General features: G+C 35.0%; 1 protein-coding gene across 4 annotated transcripts in view; it reads left to right on the forward strand.

Annotated features, from left to right (window-relative positions):
• Window positions 1-20,297, forward strand: part of ACSS3 (acyl-CoA synthetase short chain family member 3) — a 144,006-nt gene that overhangs the window by 57,183 nt on the left and 66,526 nt on the right. For all 4 annotated transcript variants that reach the window (XR_014297403.1, XM_082665176.1, XM_082665175.1 and 1 more), the window contains 2 exons: window positions 8,883-8,963; window positions 9,044-9,139. Coding sequence is in view for 3 of the 4 variants with exons in the window: in XM_082665176.1 (XP_082521302.1) it covers window positions 8,883-8,963; window positions 9,044-9,139 (177 nt within the window). In the remaining variant the exon portion in view is untranslated. The remainder of the gene's footprint in view (window positions 1-8,882; window positions 8,964-9,043; window positions 9,140-20,297) is intronic.

Raw genomic sequence — 20,297 nt, forward strand, 5'->3', positions numbered from 1 at the left:
CGAATATTTGACTACTGACTGAAAGTACTTTATATCTTAAAGACATATTGTGTCTAAATATATAAAAATATTCATTATGTTTAATGTCAAATGCTTTGTCCTTATTTCTTTCAGAATCTTCACAATTATCAGCAATATTCAATTGCTTTAGTAAACTGTTAAAATTAATATATATTTGATTGAATATCAGTTGGTTTAATAAAATTTTATAAAATATATTTTAAATGAAATATTTTTATTTTTTAAATTGAGGCATAACCTTCATACAGTATGAAAACTGATTTTTGATTTAGAGAAATTCAATTCATCGTTAAAAATGCAACTTTGAGAATTGGCCTAGACAGTCTGAACAACAGGGAATTTATCCAGGGGATTGAACTATTTGATTTGCAGCACTGAAGACGCTCAGGGGTTTTTTAAGTCTTTTACCCTGAAAGGTGTTTTCACAAAACAAAGTCAAAAGTGTCAATAATCCTGAATGTGTCAGATACCAAACAAATACCACTTTTGCCTAGTATCTCTAAATAATACTGTTTTTTCATATAAATTCATAAAGACTTGTGATATCATCTTCCTATTAATCTTTATTAAGGAGTTCAATATTCATTGAATCATAGCAGGCAAAGGGACTTTTACAATCACTTGAATCCTATAGGGCATTGGCCTCTTTATTGATATCGGACCTCTGTAGCATCAGAATTCTGAAAAATTACCTGCTAACACTCTTAAACTAGTGATTATGTTAGTTTAGATGTAAATAAAGGAAAATTAAGACTTAAGACGTTTTATATAAAATTCACTTGCTTGTGAAAAAGAGAACGTTTGGTAGAGGGATATATTTTCTCGGAGTACAGAGACCATGTTTTATTACATTTTGTTCTACCATCGTGTTTTATATGTAGTTGGTACTCAAATTTTTGTTGAGTGCATAAATAAATTAATGCATATACCTGAAGATATTTGTGTTGTTGTAAAATCAAAGCCCTATGATTATTTTAAGAACTCTGGTCATCTGAAAAATAAATATTTCTTATATTGCAGACTCTAAGATATGTTTGTATAAGCAGTCCAAAGGATCTGCTGGATGCAATCCTTACCCTTCACTTTTTGCAATCCTGCATTATGCACATAGAGTCCAAATGAACGTTTGGCTGTAAAATAAAAGGGGACTCAGCAAGTTATAATCTAATATAAAAGTATCAGCATGAGATGAAACCACTGACCCTGAAAACATAGTATAACCTAACCAAATAAAAAAAATCAATTTAGCTCCTTAAAAGCCGGAAGGAATCTTATAAAAACTTTTCTGCCACCTCAAGACTGAAACTCACTGTGGCCTGGATGGGGATCCTTATGAGAGGGCCGAAGAAGAGCTTGTCATCAACTCAAAGCTGACTCAGCTAGTGTAGTAGAAATAAAATAAAAGTAATATACAGGGCATTAACTCTGAAAAGTGGTGGTTCCAGATAAGGAAGAAACCTAGCTATTCCAGGTTTTCTCTGGGTCAAGGAGTTCTTTGTGGGATTCCTAGATGCCCAAACTGAAGATTGTTTGATGTTTTAATCATCCTCATTTTCCTTGTAATGTAGTCCCATCCTGAAGATAATCTATTTCTATAGATTGGAGAAGGATTTAATTGTTCGGAGATTTCTGTTCACATTGAATTTAGCTCAATTCAGTATGCATTATTGACTGTTCATTAGGTGCTAAAAGAGATAAAAATATGAGTAAACCACAGCCCCTTCAGCATAGTGGGATTTTAATATATATCAACACAGATAAGGTAAGATAGTCTGTGATCCTTGCCCTAAGAGGGCAACCCTACTTCTTGCTTTCTTGAAGAAAAGATGAGATTGGATGGTGTCTGAAGGATTAAATTCCATTAATGCAACAAAGATTACTGAGCACCCAAATATATATCTATCTTTTAGAAGTTTACATTCTATGGCTAGACACAGGAAGTAAACAAAGAACTATACAATCTGTGATGTGTTATGAAGAAAAATAAAGCAGGGTAAGGGTGATAGAAAGAGTGGGAGTGCTGTTTTATCAGGGAGATGTCAGGGAAAGCACTTGACAGGGTGACTTTTTTTTTTTTTTTTTTTTGCGGTACGCGGGCCTCTCACTGTTGTGGCCTCTCCCGTTGCGGAGCACAGGCTCTGGACGCGCAGACTCAGCGGCCATGGCTCACGGGCCCAGCCACTCCGCGGCATGTGGGATCTTCCCGGACCGGGGCACGAACCCGTGTCACCTGCATTGGCAGGCGGACTCTCAACCACTGTGCCACCAGGGAAACCCGACAGGGTGACATTTGAAAGATGAATAGAACTTCTTCATCAGGTGACATAATAGGGAGGAGGGCATGCGAGGTAGATTGGGTCGACATAAGCAAAGGCAGGAGCGTGTAAGGAAGGTTCCAGGATGGCTAGTGCATTTGGTGCAGATAAAGAAGAGAAATGGCCAGATATATAGGCAGGGGCCAATTGCTTAAAACTGAGCCAAGAAATTTAGTTTATATACTGTATGTAAGGAATGGAGAGCACTAATGCTTCTTAAGAAAAAATATGAAGGAAGGTAACCCTTGCAACATTTTGTTGAGAAGATAGGCAAATACACATAATGGAAACTAGGAGATTGGTTTTCCAGGCTGTGTTTAGTTTAGGACCTTACTTAGGACAGCAAACTTATTAGGGAACAATCAGATTTGGTTCAAGGATAAGAGTAAGGCAGAGGAGGAGTCCAAGACCTTGAACCTGAGAACATAGAAGAGTGGTTTCGAACATTTACTAAAGTAGAAACAAAGGAAAATGGTTTGGGGCTGAGAAAACTGGGAGGTTTTGGACATATTGAGTATGATGTATCCTTGGGACATTAACATGGAGATGCCCAGCCAGTAGCTGGAAGTGAAAGTCTGGGTCCAAGAATACATCTGGATTTGCAGATAGACCCTTGGAACGTCATTGGTTGTAGAGGAATGGTGTTTAAATCATGGGAACGGGTAGGTTTTAACAGAGTAGGACATGCAGAATGGCAAGACAAAGTAGTCGTTTCTCAAGGTCTTTCAGAAACATTTCCTTTAACCCTCCAGTGGACTTTAGAATTTCAATTGCATTGAAATTATATGTTGCCAACAAATATTTATGCCACTTATTTTATTCTACTTTTTAATATATTACTTTTTATTTACTTATTTTCATAACATTGCATGTTCTCTGAGGTCTTAGAATATATTTCATACATCTTTGAATCCACTCTGGCACTAACCTTAGAATGGGGCCATGGTAGATCATCAGAATATTTGTTAAATAATCTCCTACTTTTCCAGTTAGCTCCCAGATGCCTTTTTTTTAAATTAAAATATAGCTGATTTACAATATTGTATTAGTTTCAGGTGTACAGCAAAGTGTTTCAGCTTTATATATATATATGTATATATTCAGTTATGTAGATATATATTCTTTTTTTTAGATTCTTTTCCATTATAGGTTATTACAAGATATTGAGTATCCAGATGCCTCTTTATTCATAAGATTCTCACTTCATTTTTGGTAGACATAATCAGAATTAATAGGATCTGAATTTTTAATATTGCGATTCCCAGAATAGAAGTACAGGAAAGATGAGCATGCAAGCATTTAAATATAAATTTCATGTCATCATATAATTTGTTTTCTTGATCTTTGATCTTCATGAGGAAAAATAATGTTGTGAGCCCATAAAAATATGCTGCTTAAAAATGCTCATTTCTAAAAAAAAAAAAAAGCTCATTTCTCATAGGCACATATAAGACACACAATGCAGTCTGTTTTTTGGTTAGAATTTTCAGATATATATAGGGCATATTTGCGTCTCTGCATCTGCCAACCCTGGATTTGTCAGGTTGTTATATGACAGGTTAATCTGTTAGCTGCTGCACATATTCTAGCAACCACAGCTGAGCTGCTTTGCATACATTTCTGTCCTGTTGTACACTTTTATCCTGTTTGGTTTAGGTACCTATATTCAAGTTACTTCAAGGAACTACACAATAGAAGAATCCCTCATCTGGATGGGGTGTCGTTTTGGGAGTGGGAGATTTAGTGATGGTCATATTTATCTTCTTCCGGCTTGCTGTCATGGAGGTATGGAGATAACCAAAAAAAAAAAAAAAAAAAAAAAAAAAAAATAGTGCCAAAGGAGCACAGGGGAAAAGAAACCAAAAGCAAAGAATTAGAAAAGAAGGCATGACAGGAAAGTGGTAGATAAGTCCTTTGTCCTGATGTGAATTTATATAATTTATGTTAACTTTTATTCCTACGTGTTAGGTGACTTATTCATATTCTATACTGTAGAAAAAAGTAAGAGAAAGTCAAATAAAAAAACCTGTGAACTTTTTTTTTTTAATCTGTGGTACAATTCTTGCAGTTAAAATGCTGAATTTGCTACACCTTTGCCCCTTATCTCACAGTTGCTCAGACCAATAAAAAATTATACTGCTGCTAAAGTATCCTCCATAGAGGCAGCTTCAGAGTCATTGTCTTGTCTACAGCAAGAGATTTTATGTTTGACAAAATATACCAAATGGAATCATTCCATTTCTACTAATATGATTCATTAAATTCTGAAGGTTTCAAGGGTTTCTCTTGAACAAAGAAGAATGTTTTTTAAAAATTATAGTTTTCGTACATGTGCTTATTCATTTAACTGTTAACTCTTTTAATCAGTCAGAAAATGTATTAACTGCCTATTCTATGCTGAAGACACAAAAGCATTCTTAACTGCCCAGAGTGGTGGAGGAGACTTAGCAGTATGTGCATGTTGTTAGTGCTTAGAGGCTTAGAGAAGTTTGCAGGTCTTGGGGCCATGAAAGAGGAGAGAGAGGCTTTTAACACAAACCTAGTGGGTTTGGATGGCTTCCAGAAGAGGTGACACTTTCACAGTGTTGTTAAGTACTTGTGTGATCAAGTAGGAGCTAACCAGGTTCAGAAAAGGGGTGAGGGTCCATTCTAGGAAGAGGGGATATCACCTGTAAAACCACTATGAGAGCAAGAGTATTGTTGGTTTGTTGGAGTTTTTAAGTAAGCAGAACCATACCTCATACTTTTCAACTCACTGACTCCAACTGTTCTTTGGTGATAGATTTCTTTTCTTCAGGTAATATTTTTGTTTCCTCTTTCTTCTTGTTTTGTTTTTACTTAATTTGCCAGACTGAATTGAAATGTATATATCAACATACATACAAAGCATAGGCATATACACGTGTACATATAGACATATATGCATATGTATTTACATATGTATGTGTGAATGAATATCTATTTTATGTATGTAAATATGTATATTTGTCTTGTACAAGTCTTTACTACAGAGTAGGGTGATAGAGGGGCTCAACTTAGGAAGTATGAGGTTTTGTCGGTTACTCTATCTAGACTTCTCTTACCTGAATAGTTTGAGATTTGCCATTCAGATTTTTATAGATCTATTAAAAAACATTTTAAAGACTCGCAAACTCTTAATCTTACCACACATCTCAAACTTCCTTTCTCTTCTACTACAACTGATGTCATTTCAACTGTATTTTTTTTTTAATTTTGGCAACCAAACAGTACACATTTGATACAGACATGTTTTCTGTTTTATGTTAATGGCCCCATTTATAATATTTTGTGGCTTTCCTTGTCTTCAAAGGCAGCTCATTAAACTGGAAATCATAAAGAACCGTCTGTGATAACTGCTGTCCCATTCCTGGATGATGAATAATCAGCCTTTAGTTTCACTCATATGGACTGAATTTTTAAAATACCCATACATTAAAAGTGTTTTGTTTAAAGAGCACCTATCTATTCTGAGATAGAATTCACTTTCATGTCTTTATTAGGGACATGGAGTGTTAGTCCCACCTGGATGTTTTTCAGGTTCTCCAGAAGACTTGAAGTATTATGGCTGATCCTACAAAAACTAGAACAGTGTATTGGCAGGTTGCGGGGACTTTTCTGAAAATATATTAGATCATCTATCTTTATTTTGAAGGTAGATAGGGTATAAATACATAAAGTAACATATTCAAAAGAGTGAAATGCAGCATGCTTGTGTTTTAGGGGTAAGCACTGATGTTGAATATTTATATCTCATACTCAAGATTTCAAATATACTTTAAAATACCATTTTTTGTTTCTGATTAATTTTGCATACTAGAGTATAATAATTTGTAGGTTTTTCTGAGCATGGTTTATGTATTTTCGGAGGCTGAACAGTGTTTATCTTTTGCATTTTAATTATCATTACCTGGAAAATATGGTTACAAACAAGAAATGCTTTATCATCTTAATGTTAGTCACATATTAATATTATAATAAAGAAACTCTTTTTAAAACTAATCTTTCAGTTTTTTTACTCTTGAACTTCTTATAAAAGATCTACATGGAGAATATGAAATGATGCAGTTTTATTTTCTACGCCATACCAAATACCCAGTAAATTGAAAACTGTCATCTGATAGTTCATATCGATAATCTATATTAATGAATAAAAAAAGACGTCTGAAGAAAATTTTTATACTCATTTTTTAAAAAAATAAAAATAAGTGGATATCAAAGACCAATTATAAACAGACATGACTTTTCTGTCTCCTGTAGCTCCACTTTAGTTGTTTTTAAGGAGAATGTTTAATGATAACCTCTAAATTTTTAACATTTCTGCCTTTTGTGTGGTATTAGCATAGGGAAAACTTTAAAAAAAAAAAAACAGTAATTGCTAGAATTAAGGAAATAATTTTGTTAGGAGGACAGTAAATTCTAACCTGTATAATTTTATATACTTTTTCATGCATGGTCTCATTTTTAAGTCTAACTCTTTGGGGTCAAATGGATTTAGGTAGCCACCATTTTACAGACAAAGCAACATTGGTAAATAAACTTTAAAGAAGGGTTCACTTGAGAGGCAAACAGAAATTTGATAACCTATCCTTTAAAATATCTTCTGAGTTTTACAAATGAATTACTACTCATTTATTTTCTCCTTAGCCTTTTATTCCTTTCTGTAACTTCCAGTTGATTAATCTTACCCTCATTTAATATAAAAATTTACCCATTTATAATGATATTTAGAATTATTTATAAATATGACCTCTAAATGCAGGGACAGGCAGGTGAAGAGAAATTCTAAAACATCTTAAGTGAAATCATGACTGACATTAATTATCAAATAATATGGATAGCATATTGTCTATGAAAAAACTTCACATTTTATCCTCTACCAAACGAATAAAAAGTTTTAGAAAAGAGTGTTTGCAAGTTGATTAATATCAAATTCATCAAGGTATTGAACTATAGGAAAAGACCTTCTCAATAGGACAAACAAATTAGCAAAATGCGTGGAAGACCATACAGCATATACTCGGTAAAAAGCTGCTCAGTTTATGTGGGAAAATGCATGTGTGAAATTTACTGGCAGGGGCTTAGGATTTCTAATACTCCCAAGGTGATCAAGAGAGCCAACTGCATGCTAACCATGTCATACAACCTAGAAAGTACCCATCAAATGCCAACAAAGTTGCCTGTGATGTTTGCCAAGAGACCAGATAAAATGTATTCCACAGCTTGATACCTATGTTTTATTAGTGGTACCTGAGGAGAGCAGCAATTTTAGTAACAAACAGAAAGTCAATTTCTTTTTCATTTCCTGATTCATGTATGTGTGTTACAGTTACAGAACTGTGCCAAAAAATGTTCAACTAGTAGCACGTTCGTTAATTAGGACCATGTGTGCCCTTTCAGGTAAAATAATTATCTTCTTCACAAAGCAATTCTAGTTGCTCTACTGAGAGGTGCTTGAAAATACTTGTGAGTGAAATATAACATATTTCTTAGCAAGCATTCACCTTCTTGCTCTGAATATTCACATCATTAAGTCTTTTTGAGCCAATGATGATTAATGTTTATAGTGAAGCAATAAATGAAATTAATTATTAAATTTACTATCAGTTATTATTTATGATAACTCTTGTGCTCAGTTTTCAAAAATTAGTCTTGTATTAACATTGAATATGTTCGCTGTCAAGGATAGCTGCTAGAAACTATAGTACCGTGGTGTAACAATCCCTACTTTTGCCCAAATGTAATGTAAGGAAAATCTGTCAGCCTTAGATCCAACTCATCAGGATTGATTCCTCAGAGTTTGAGAATTCATCACTGAAGAACTGCTCAGCTCTGATACTGTGATAGTGTGACCACAAGGGTAGCATTGTATTAAGGATCCAGTTAGAATATGACTCTTTCCTCTAAGCATCCTGTTATTATTTAATAATATTAAGGAATAAACATCCTTATAGTAGTCTGTTTCTTAGGCACACAGCTACCTTTGACATTTCTGTGCACTTAATTTTGAGAGTTTCCATTTTTGTTCTGGAAATATGTGTGAAAATGTAATTGTTGAAAATTTCATGCTAAGTCTTTGATTTTTTTTTTTTTTTTGGCCGTGCACAGCGTGCAGGATCTTAGTTCCCTGACCAGGGATCGAACCCATGCCCCCCGTGGTGGAAGCGCAGAGTCCTAACCACTGGACTGCCAGGGAATTCCCTGTAATGTTGATAATTTATGTTACCACTGTAAATGTTTTTTATTGCATGTGATTCCGTGAAATCATGTTTCCTTTAGAAGGTTCAGAATGGTCTGTGAGAATGGATTCTACAAATGGACTAATACAGACAAATTATTCTGTTTTTGTTACTGGAGGAGCCAAAGAAATAGTGATTCAGATACAATTATATGAAAGCCAAAGTTATTTATAGCTCATAGAATATGAAATACTCTAAAGAGGAACTTTTCTTAAGTGGACAGTATGAAGAGAGAGAATCTTTTAACACACTGTCTATTGATTTTAATTTCACCTTTTCTCTTCTTTAGGGTGTGGTGAGGCCCACTGGAGGATATGCTGTAATGCTTAACTGGTCAATGTCTTCTATATATGGACTTAAACCTGGAGAGGTAATCATGGTTTTAAATTCACATTACATGACATTTCTCTGGTTAAGATATATGCATTTTATTATCTTCTTTTTGTTTAGGTGTGGTGGGCAGCTTCTGACTTAGGCTGGGTTGTCGGACATTCCTATATCTGTTATGGACCTCTTCTACATGGAAACACAACAGTTTTATATGAGGTAATAAAATAAAATTAATACTACATATACATAATACTAATTTTACTAAAAGTTTTAGAGAAGTAGTCCTAAGTAGGAAAAGAAAATTGAATGGGGGCAGGGGGCGTTTTTATATCTTCTTCCAGTTATTTCATAAGAGAAAGAAATATATATTTAGAAAAAAATAAACAACTATTTAAATTGTGTTGAACAAAGACATAAAAATTATATTCTGAAAAATATACACTCACAAGCTTGATGTCTATCACTTTCTAGAAAATATTACTAGACTGATACTGATTTAGAATCTTAGAGAACAGCCATCATAAAACAAGCAACAGAGATTCACCTCTTTGTGTTCTTATAGGATTAATGGATTTCAAATACGTGGTTTCTTGATTTTAGCTAGACATTTTTGGTAGTTTCTGATGATCGCTATATGTATAAGGGAGAGAGTCATAGACTGATCAGATTCATAGCTGAATAAATGACTGCTTTAGATTCTGTTGCATGGACTAATGTTACCCAGGAATAATATTTTTGTGTGTATATTGGAAAATTCTACTCTTATGCCTATTCTATTTAATTTTAGCAAATGCCTTATACAAATATTTAAAACACATACGTATCAGATATGTAGGAGATAAAAATTTGAGAGAGACAGCAAAATGGTGGTTTGCTAGATCAGTATACAAATGATCTTGGACTTTTGGGACAAAAAACACAAGATGGGAAAATATGGAAATCTTTACAATCTTATATTTATATTAAAAATAATTGCAAAAATGAAGTAAGGGAAACTTGAGTTGGTTGCAGTTTATGTGGTTAAATCCCTGTGTATTATGAGTTCAAACATGAGCGGTTGAGAGGATTGTTTTAAAAAAATACTCACCATGTGCAATGTTATAATCTTATTTTTTCACACTTGGAAAACTGTGTTCAGTTTAATGAGGAGGAGAAAAAAATCATTAACTTATTAGAAAGAATTTGGATGAAAGGGACCAGGGTGAAAATGTCATACAAGAAAGAGATGAAGGAATTGTGAATGGTTAGTCTGATAAAAATAATATATTTAGTGTGCATATATGTTAAGTATCTTTTGACATTTAAAGAGTTGCCACATATAAAGGAAGTAGTGTAGTAATTGTAGTAATGTGGAGTTCCAGAGACCTATCTTTTGGAATAATCAGAGAAAATTTAACTGTCCGTTAATAGAATAGGGAAGTTCTCAAATAGGAGGCTCTCTTTCACTTAAAGTCTGTAACATCAAGAAAGAAATTTGAAGATGGGAATTTTATATGCGAGGTGTGGATAATAGTATTAGATGATGTCAAAGTTCTTTACAATCTTAAAATTCTTTAACTCAATGATTCTGAAAAAATTAGAGACTATTCTTGATCTTCATGGAAGTCTTCTAGTCCCAGTCACCATTTAAATACATGAGTGTTTCTTCATTTTCAGCTGGCTGGTTTTCTGTCTCTGAATGCTCAGAGGTACTAAGGCAGACTTTGACACAAGTATTAAACCATCCTGCACTTCTCCACATATTTTATACTATGCCTTTGTCCTTTGTAGACTTAACATGCACTGTGGTGTTTGTAATAATTAAAACATAAAATAATCTTGACACATCTGTCCCATACCAAAATCCTTGCAATAGAATAAATGTTTATTAAAATAATAATCCCCCTTGAAGTAAACAAAATAAGCCTCAACACTGAATACTTATAATGAATTATGAAATTGCTAACATAAAGTGACAAAGCCAAAGGTGCCATTATATTGAAAAGTATTTATATTTATAAGTATTAACCTGCCTTTAGAACTGAAGTACATGTAATTTTTGTGCATTTACCATTGGCCTTTTTTTATTTCTCAAGTTTATTTGAAACATGACTTTAACACCACGCAAGGGGCTCCGTTGTTTGTCTTTGTCTTGGAATGATGTGCTTAAGAACATTACAGATGCTCTAAAAGTATTTGTCGTACAAAAGAGTGATCCTTTTTTTAACCTTTTAAACCTTATCTCTGCACTCTGGTTTCTTCCCTGCGACTTGTAAACATCTTCAGTTCTCTCTGATCACAAAACAAGGCCTTTCAGCCTTCTGCACATTTCTAGCTATCCCATCTTTATATTCTTCTCCACTAAGTTCCTTGAAAAAATACACTTCCCATACTGTGTGAACTTTATATTCTTCCAATTATTGTTCATCTCACTGAAGTCTGGTTTCTCTCCACATTGCTTTATAAAGCTGCTGTATCAGAGGTCAACAGTGACTTCATAAATGACAAAGTCAAAGGGCCCCCTTCACTTTGATTTTATTTTTTCTCTCAGTGGCATCAACCCTGCTGACTGAAGGTAATTCTCTCTGTTTTCTTGAGCCCCCTGCCCTTTTGCTATTGTCCAGGCTGTTTCTTTTGCCTGGCATGACTTTCCCTCTGTCTTTCCTTGTTTGGTTAATTCTTCCTATCCTTGTAGACTCTGATTAGATGTAATCATCTCTTGGAAAATTTCCTCATAGTCTTTGGCTGTGCTCGGTTCCCCTTTTGTGGTTCTGTTGCCCCCCTGAGCATATGTCTGTTAGTGAGCTGACCACACTGTCCTGAATTTATACCTAGTAAAGTGTGGGAGCCTCAAAAACCAGTCTCAGCATAGTGCAGAGTACACACTAAACAATTAATAAATGCTTATAGAACTAAATTGTATTCTACTCCTCTGTTCTCTTTCTACCTCTCTGACAGCTTGTCCTCCTTTTCCTTTCTTGGTTTCTTTTACTTTGATTCTAAACATTGGGGATTAATAGGGTCTTGTTCTTAGCCCTCTTTTCCCATTCTGCTTATATTTCCTGGATAATCTCCATGCAGTTGGATTTGAGTATTACTAATTAAACCAAGGCTCCCAACTCCTCCTTTCTATATCTGACCTTTCTGCTAAGCATCAGCTTATTATCTGGCACCTTCAGACGGCCCAGTCATCCCTTATGCTCAAGACAATGTGAAATGAACTCACTATCTCCTCTCTTCCCTGCAAAGATATTGCTTTCCATATACTCTACAGTGTTGTTAATGTTACCTGCATTCACTCAGTCATCCAAACTAAGAATCAAGAAGTGATTCTAACTTCTTTCTCCTTACATATCATAACCTATTGCTCATTACATTCTACTGAATTTACATTTTAGTACCTATCAAAAGTGTCTTCTTGTTTCCATGTCTCCTGCCATATGTTCAAGGCTGATAATTTAGCTAGTATGTTGTTGACTGGTGTGTATTCTGTGGTTGGCTCTGATCTCACTTGTGTGGTGCCTATCCTTTCCAGTTGTATATTTCAGATAGCCACTCTAGAGAATGTTCTAACAAATACTCCTGCCTTCAGACGTCCTTCCAGCCCATCTCTACCCAAACTTCAATTTCTGAGCTCTCCTCACTTACAGTTATCTATCTAAAATGCAAAGGCCAAGATTTTTCAAAGGGTTGAGTTCTGCCTCCAGGAAGATAGAGATGATATACTTTTCTCTATTCCTCCCACTAAGTAGAACTAAACATTTTAGGTGTTATGTCTAAAACAAACATAAGACTGAAAGGTGGAGAGAAGAAGGAAAACTGTCTTTAGGGACCTTGGGACTCAAGAAACAACATAATGATGAGAACTTGGGTTTTACTTTTCCTTCATATGTCTTAGATTTGTGTCTGAAGAAGCTGGCAATCCAGAAATGCCAACAACTGCAGACCAAAAAACAAACCTCCAAGAAGAAAAAAATAAAGCCTGATCTCTCAAGCCAAAGAATTAGGAAGGAGCAGCCTAAGCAAGACTTAAAACTTTTAGATGGCTCTACTCCAGATAAATGCCACAGAAAAATCCATAATCCCACCCCCACCACCAAACAGCAAAGGCTAAATGGGAAGCTTAGACTTCCAAAATTGTCAGGCTTTAAGGAGGAGCCGTAACCCTCCCTCTTCCCACAGGGTGGTGTCAAAGGAATTTGACTAGGGAGCCAAGATTTTCATCCCTGTTAGGTTGTAATGAGGACCCCTTGAACTTGCAATGACAGTAGAGACCAAATAAGGAGGCTGGACTTATCCCCCTCACCTATCAGTAATGAGGTACCCCTTCCATTCTCCATTGGGATGGATGGGGTCAGTGGAGGCCTAGTAGAAAGTCAGGACTTTCACCATCAATAACAAGACCACTTGTCTCTTCCCTGTGGTGTCAGTGGACACCACGTTGGGAGCAGTAACAGGGAACTCTCACCTTGTCCAGCCAGGGAGGTGCCATTGGAAGCCTACCGTTAGAACTAGAAGCAACCCAACAGTAATGAAGTGCATCTTCCCAATTGGGTATCAATGGAGGCCAAATGAGGGACCTGGATTTCTACCCTTACCTCTTCCTTCTTTGCTGGAGTGAAATCTAAGTAAGCCACTTTAAACAAGATTTAAATATGAGTCAGTCTCATAATATAGTACAAAAAAATGTCCAGGATTTGATGAAAAGATCATTCCTCATACCAAGAACTAAAATGATTGCAAGCTGAATATGAAAAGACAGTTGATAGATATCAATACTGAGATGACAGAGATGTTAGAATTATCTGACAGAGATTTTAAAGCAGCTGTGGTAAAAATGCTTCAACAATCGATGATGGACATTCTTGAAACAATTGAAAAAATAGACAGTCACAGTAAAGAAATAAAAAGTTCCAGCAAAGATATAGATGCTATAACGAACAACCATATGGAAATTTTAGAACTGAAAAATACAATAACCAAGATAAAAACTCAATAGATGGGCTCAGTACCAGCATGGAAGGGACAGAGGAAACAATTAATGAACTGGAAGAAGGAACAATAGAAATTACCCAATCTAAACAACAGAAAGAAAATAGACTGAAAAGAAAAAACTAACAGAGCCTCAGGGATATGTGGAATGATGACAAAAGATCTAGCACTTGTGACTTCAGTCATGGAAGGAAAGGAGAAAGAGAGTGGGCCTGAAAAAAGTACTCAAAAAAATAATGGAAAACTTCTGAAAACTTCTCAACTTCTCAAATTTGGCCAAAGATATACATCTATAGATTTAAGAAACTGAGCAAACCCCCAAACAAGATTACTCTAAAGAAATCCACATTCACACAAAAAAACCTTAACTTTCTGAAAATTGAAGGCAAAAGAAATAATCTTGAAAGTAGTGAAAGGAAAGGATACCTTATCTGTAGGGGTAAAACCGTTTGAATGACAGGATTTTTTCAAATACTAGGGAAGTCAGAGGGAAGTGACAATGTTTTTCAAGTGTGGAAAGAAAAGAACTGTTAATCCAGAATTCTATATTCATCCAAAATATACTTTGAGAATAAAGGAGAAATAAAGACATTCTCAAGATGAAGAAAAATTTAGAGAATTTGTCACCACTAGGCCTCCCCAAAAAGGACAGCCAGTGGCCAGTAGTTAATGATAAAAGACTAAGTACTTCCCCTGATGTCTGAGAACAAAGCAAGGATGTCCACTCTTACCACTCTATTCAATATACTCCTGGAAGTTCTAGCCAATTTGATAAGGCAATATATGGAAACAAAAAGAGAAACATATCAGAAAGGAAGAAATAAAATTGTCTTTATTTGCAGATGGCATGATTGTCTATGTAGGAAACTATAAAACATATTTTAAAACCCTAAATTAATAAGTGAGTTCAACCAGGTCTCAGGAGACAAGGTAAGCATACAAACATCAATTGTTTTTCTCCATAATAAACACCTTTGGCTACAAAAGAGCAACATGAGGAGTCCTTGTAGAGATGGAACTGTCCTTTATCTTGATTATATCAATATCCTGATTGTGATGTTAAACTATAGTTTTGCAAGATGTTACTGATAGGGAAAATTGTATTAAGGGTGCACGACATACCTCTGTATTATCTCTTACAATTCCATGTGGATCTACAATTATCTCTTATAAAAAATGTAACTAAAAAGTACAAAAAAGGCTTCAGGGAACTCCTGTCAAAGAACGTAATTCAAACTCATTTGCACGATACAAATGATCCATGGTCATCTGCCCTTTGCCTGCCTCTAAAGTCTGTCTCTTGTTCCCGGCCCCTAATTCAGCTTCCCACCCAACAATCCACTCCTACTGGCACTTACATGAACAGAACTACCAGTGACTAAGTTGTTTCCTCTACTAAAATTCCACTTTTGTTCTGATCACGTAGCCGAGTGGTTCTTTTTCTTAAGGGATCAACTTAAATTACATCTTCTCTCTGATATTTTCTTTGCCTTCCTAAGGCGGATTGAAGTTCTTTATACTTCTGTTATACCATCTAGATTCCTTTGATCTTGTAAATACGGTGCTGTGATACTGTAAACTCCTTGAGAGCAGGGAATGTTTGTCATTTATGTACCCCCAAGGTCCAGCACAGTGCCTTTCATGAAGTAGATAAAATTCATTGTGTGAATGAACCATTTCTAAGCAGGTTAATTGACAACTTGAACATGCAAAATGCTGGGAAAAAACTTACTTGCTTGATTAATTAACACCAAACAAACGTATAGAAGAGTCCTGACTTGTCACTAGGCCAGCAAGTGAAAAAAATCTTTATTAACCTCCACCAAATAATAGTCCCACATGTGTCCCAATTTTAGTTGGATTACCAAATTAATATTAATATTATTTTATTTTAGTATTATTAGTATTTTTTATTTAGGAAACTAAAATCTCCCATTAAATAATAACATACATTCTTTACATAGTAAACAGAATAGTTTAGTAGATCATTCATATCTTCATAGGATTACCTTTTCTAAAGAGAAATAAAAGCATACAGTTGACCACAGTTTTATTTTCATTCTTAATGAATTATAGTATTTCAAAGCTATAAATGAGGTAGACAGTGAATTGGTATCTGTGATAATATTTTTCCTTAATGATATATTTTAATTTAACAAAAATTGATATTCTGAAGTATTAAGAGATTTGCAGTTCATTATGTGCCCAAATCATCTAGAGTACAGCAACCAGTTCATAAAACATTTCTCTTTTTATTAAATGCAAATGGTTCATGATATCTTATGAATAAATGATGAATGAATCCTTTTTTTCTCAGCAAAGTTAAAAAAAGTTATATTCTGGAATTTAATACAAATCTATATTTACAGTGGCTGAAAAAAATTGAAAATGGTTAAAACTAAGTTGGATATTCAGTTTAACTTCTTTTTTTTGCGGTACGCGGGCCTCTCACTGTTGTGGCCTCTCCCGTTGCGGAGCACAGCCTCTGGACGCGCAGGCTCAGCAGCCATGGCTCACGGGCCCAGCCGCTCCGCGGCATGTGGGATCTTCCCGGACCGGGGCACGAACCTGTGTCCCTTGCATCGGCAGGTGGACTCTCAACCACTGCGCCACCAGGGAAGCCCCAGTTTAACTTCTAAGTACATAAGAGTTACCCACTTGAAACAATCTGTGTTTCACCATAAAAGGTTACAGTGGATATTTAAATAAGATTTTCTTTTTTGCCATAGAGGACATATAGCCCAACATCTGCAGGTTAAAAACATGTTGGAAATCCTGGTTGTCTGCTTTGGTTTTAGCTTCCTGATAACTACCAAATTTTCAACACATCCCTGTTTCTCTCATTAAAACAAACAACAACCAAAAAAACCCACAAAAATCTTTGATTCTCTATCCCCTTGCAGTTACAATACTCTCTCTTCATCTTTAAAGGCTTGCCTATACCCAATAGCTTCATTTTCTAACTTAGAACTTAACTCTGCAATCCTCTCCAATTGGCCTCTGTCATCATCATTTCATAATAACAGCTTTTTGATAATTTCCCTAGTGATCTCTATTTTTTCAAATGCCAATGGACATTTTCAGTCCTCTTCATACTTGACTTTTCAACATTTGAAAGGGTTGACTTTCACTCTTAGTCACTTTCTTCCCTTCTAAGGCACAACATGCTCCTATTTTTCTGAAGTTATTCTTATGCTCATTTCTGCTACAGTACTTTTCCTACTTGTTGCCTGAAATATATTCCTCTTATACTTTAGAGCACAGCCAAGTGTCACTTCCTGAGGGAAGCCCCCCTTGACCTCTCTGACTAGGTCAAATCTTTCTAGTCTCTCTTAAGCACCTTGGGTTTTTCCTTCCTGACTTGTGTCACAGTTGCCATTTCACATTAGTTTATAGGCTGCTTTCATTTATTTGCCCCTCTCTGTTCTGAACTCTGAGAGGGAAGGTATCATGTTAGTGTTTGCTCACCATCAAGTCTCAACTTTTAGCCTTGTTTTTGACACATTCTGAGTTCTCAATAAATATTTGTTAAATAAATGCCTAAATGAATATATCAGAAAAAGAAACACAACAACTTCATTTGTAAGTAAGGACTTTTTTCCCTGAGAGAGGAAAAAGTAATTCTAATATTCTCTTTACTAGAGAACTTCATGAGCAACTTAAGTAATCCGTTATATTTTTTAATAAGCAAAGATTTAATTTTGTTCATTGACCTGGACATATTTAATGTATGCAATTCTGGAAGCCATATTGGATTGACCAATTAAAATATGTAAACCAATTCTGAATAATTCAGTCCTTATTTTTGAGAGGAAGAAAACAAACAGTACCTTTCTATAAATTTATTTTATTAATGCATGCTGATTGAAACAGACCTATCTCCAGCAACATATGGACAAGGATGTACTTGGTGAGGTTTTGTCAAAGAGGAAGAATGTAACAAACAGTACTCTAATATAGAAACTTTCATGTATAAACAGATTTAGCAACCTGCTCTGTGTGTGTGTGTGTGTGTGTTTGTAAATGGTGGTTATACTCGTATGTTTTCTGGCCTCTCTCTTCTATTTCCTATTTGCCCCCTTTTTCAAAAGGCCTGGCATCTGCTAAATCAAAACCCAACCCTTCTTCTCAAGGGCAAGCAAATTCTCCTCGGTTCTGTCTTTCTCCTTATCTTTGCTTGGGTGCTAATGGACAAATATGTATCTTGTACACACATTTCAGTTGCCTAGTACAATGGAACTCAGGCTTCCACATGGTAGTGGTGGCTGAACAAGAAATCAGCTTAGCTGACAAACATCTCATAGTAGTCCTTTACGATTCTTTTAATATCTGAGGCATCCGTTATATTGTCTCCTCTTTCATTTCTGATTTTATTTATTTGGGTCTTTTCTCTTTTTTGCCTAGTTAGTCTAGCTAAGGGTTTGTCAATTTTATCTTCTAAAAAAGATCAACTTGTAATTTTAGTTTTTTCTATTGTTTTTCCATTCTCTGATTTATTTCTACTCTAGTCTTTACTATTTCCTTCCTTCTGCTAACTTTAGGCTTAATTATTATTCTTTTTCTAGCTCCTTGAGGTATAAAGTTATTTTATCTGAAACCTTTCTGTTTTTTATTGACAGCGTTTATCACTATAAATTTACCTCTTAGTATTGCTTTTGTTGCATCCCACAAGTTTGGTATGTTGTGTATTTCTTTTTGTCTCAAGATACTTTTAAAATTCTCTTTTGACTTCCTTATGGACCCAGTGGTAGTTCAAGAGTGTGTTGTTTATTTTCCATGTATTTGTGAATTTTCCTATTTTCTTACTGTTTTTGATTTCTAGTTTCATTCCATTGTGGTCAGAAAAGATACTTGGAATGATTTCTGTTTTCTTAAATTTGTAAAGGCTGTTTTGTGACCTAACATATGATCTATCCTAGAGAATGTTTTGTATGTACTTGGGAAGAATGTATATTTTTCTGCTGTTGGGTAGAAAGATGTTGGGCAAGGGATACAAAGTTTTAGTTATTCATGATGATTAAGTTCTGGAGATCTAATGTACAGCAATGTGACTATAGTTAACAACACAGTTTTGCATACTTGAAATTTGCTAAGAGGGTAGATCATAAGTGTTCTTACCACACACACAAAGAAAAGAAAGAAAAAAGAAAATGGTAACTATGTGAGGTGATGAATATATTAATTAGTTTGTGGTGATTATTTGTTGATGTATACATGTATCAAAATATCAAGTTATATACCTTAAATACATATAAATTTTGTTAATTACACCTCAACAAAGGTGTAAATGGAGAAAAATAATAGTAAACTGCTTGTATATAAAAATAACACAAAATAAAATAGATTGTACTTTAAATAAAAAAGAAAAATAAATCAATTTGGATAAGTTATTACCTAGAGTGGATTAGTTATTAGTCACCATAAATCTATCTTGGCATTAAATTATAAACCAGTTGGTATAATTGACCTTGATGTGGCAATTGTCATTTTTATGTAATAACAGTCTCTTTGAAATCAAGGAATGAAAGCTTGCTTTCATTTTATATTTGTTTGCATTTCACAAATTGTATATTTCATAGCAGCAAGCCATTTCAATAAACTCTTCAGTATCCTCACTAGGTTAACCAGGGCAGATGGTTGTCTGTTAATAATTCAACAATTATCTTGGAAGGTACGTACTACATTCTGCCTTCTCAGGCAATACATTAGTTAGAAGAAGTAGAGGATTTAAGATTCTGAGTTGTGTTGTAGTAGCATGGTCACAGGACTGGAAATATGAATATCCATGTTATTTATCTTGGTCTGCCTTCATCTACCTATATGACCCTGGACAAATGAATTCACCCTCTTTGGTAATTCTTCATCATTAAAGCTGGAGAATTGACACGTATTCTCCCAGCTCTGCACTTCTGTGAATCTTCTCCAAGTCAGTTGGTTGTTTTTTTTTTTTTTTCCTAGTATAAATATATTGTTTGATAACATTTTAATTTTTTAACTCTGGAATTAATTCCAATTTCTTTTCATAGTGAGTGATGCTCACCTTCCAAACGCATTTACTGAAGAAAGGTTTCATTCTAAAATAATGAAAATTTTTAATGTTCGAGAGGAAGCATGGAAGTTCAGACTTCCATAGCATAATTCCTGAAACTTCTACATATTAGTTATTTGGCCTCAGACAAGTTACTTAACTGTTCCTAGCCTCAGTTTTCTCATCTATAAATATCACTATTGGGCTTCCCTGGTGGCGCAGTGGTAGAGAGTCCGCCTGCCAATGCAGGGGACACGGGTTCGTGCCCCGGTCCGGGAAGATCCCACATGCCGCGGAGCGGCTGGGCCCGTTAGCCATGGCTGCTGAGCCTGTGCGTCCGGAGCCTGTGCTCCGCAACGGGAGAGACCACAACAG

Source organism: Grampus griseus (genome assembly GCF_964374135.1).
Source record: "Grampus griseus genome assembly, chromosome: 11".
Taxonomy (NCBI): Eukaryota; Metazoa; Chordata; class Mammalia; order Artiodactyla; family Delphinidae; genus Grampus; species Grampus griseus.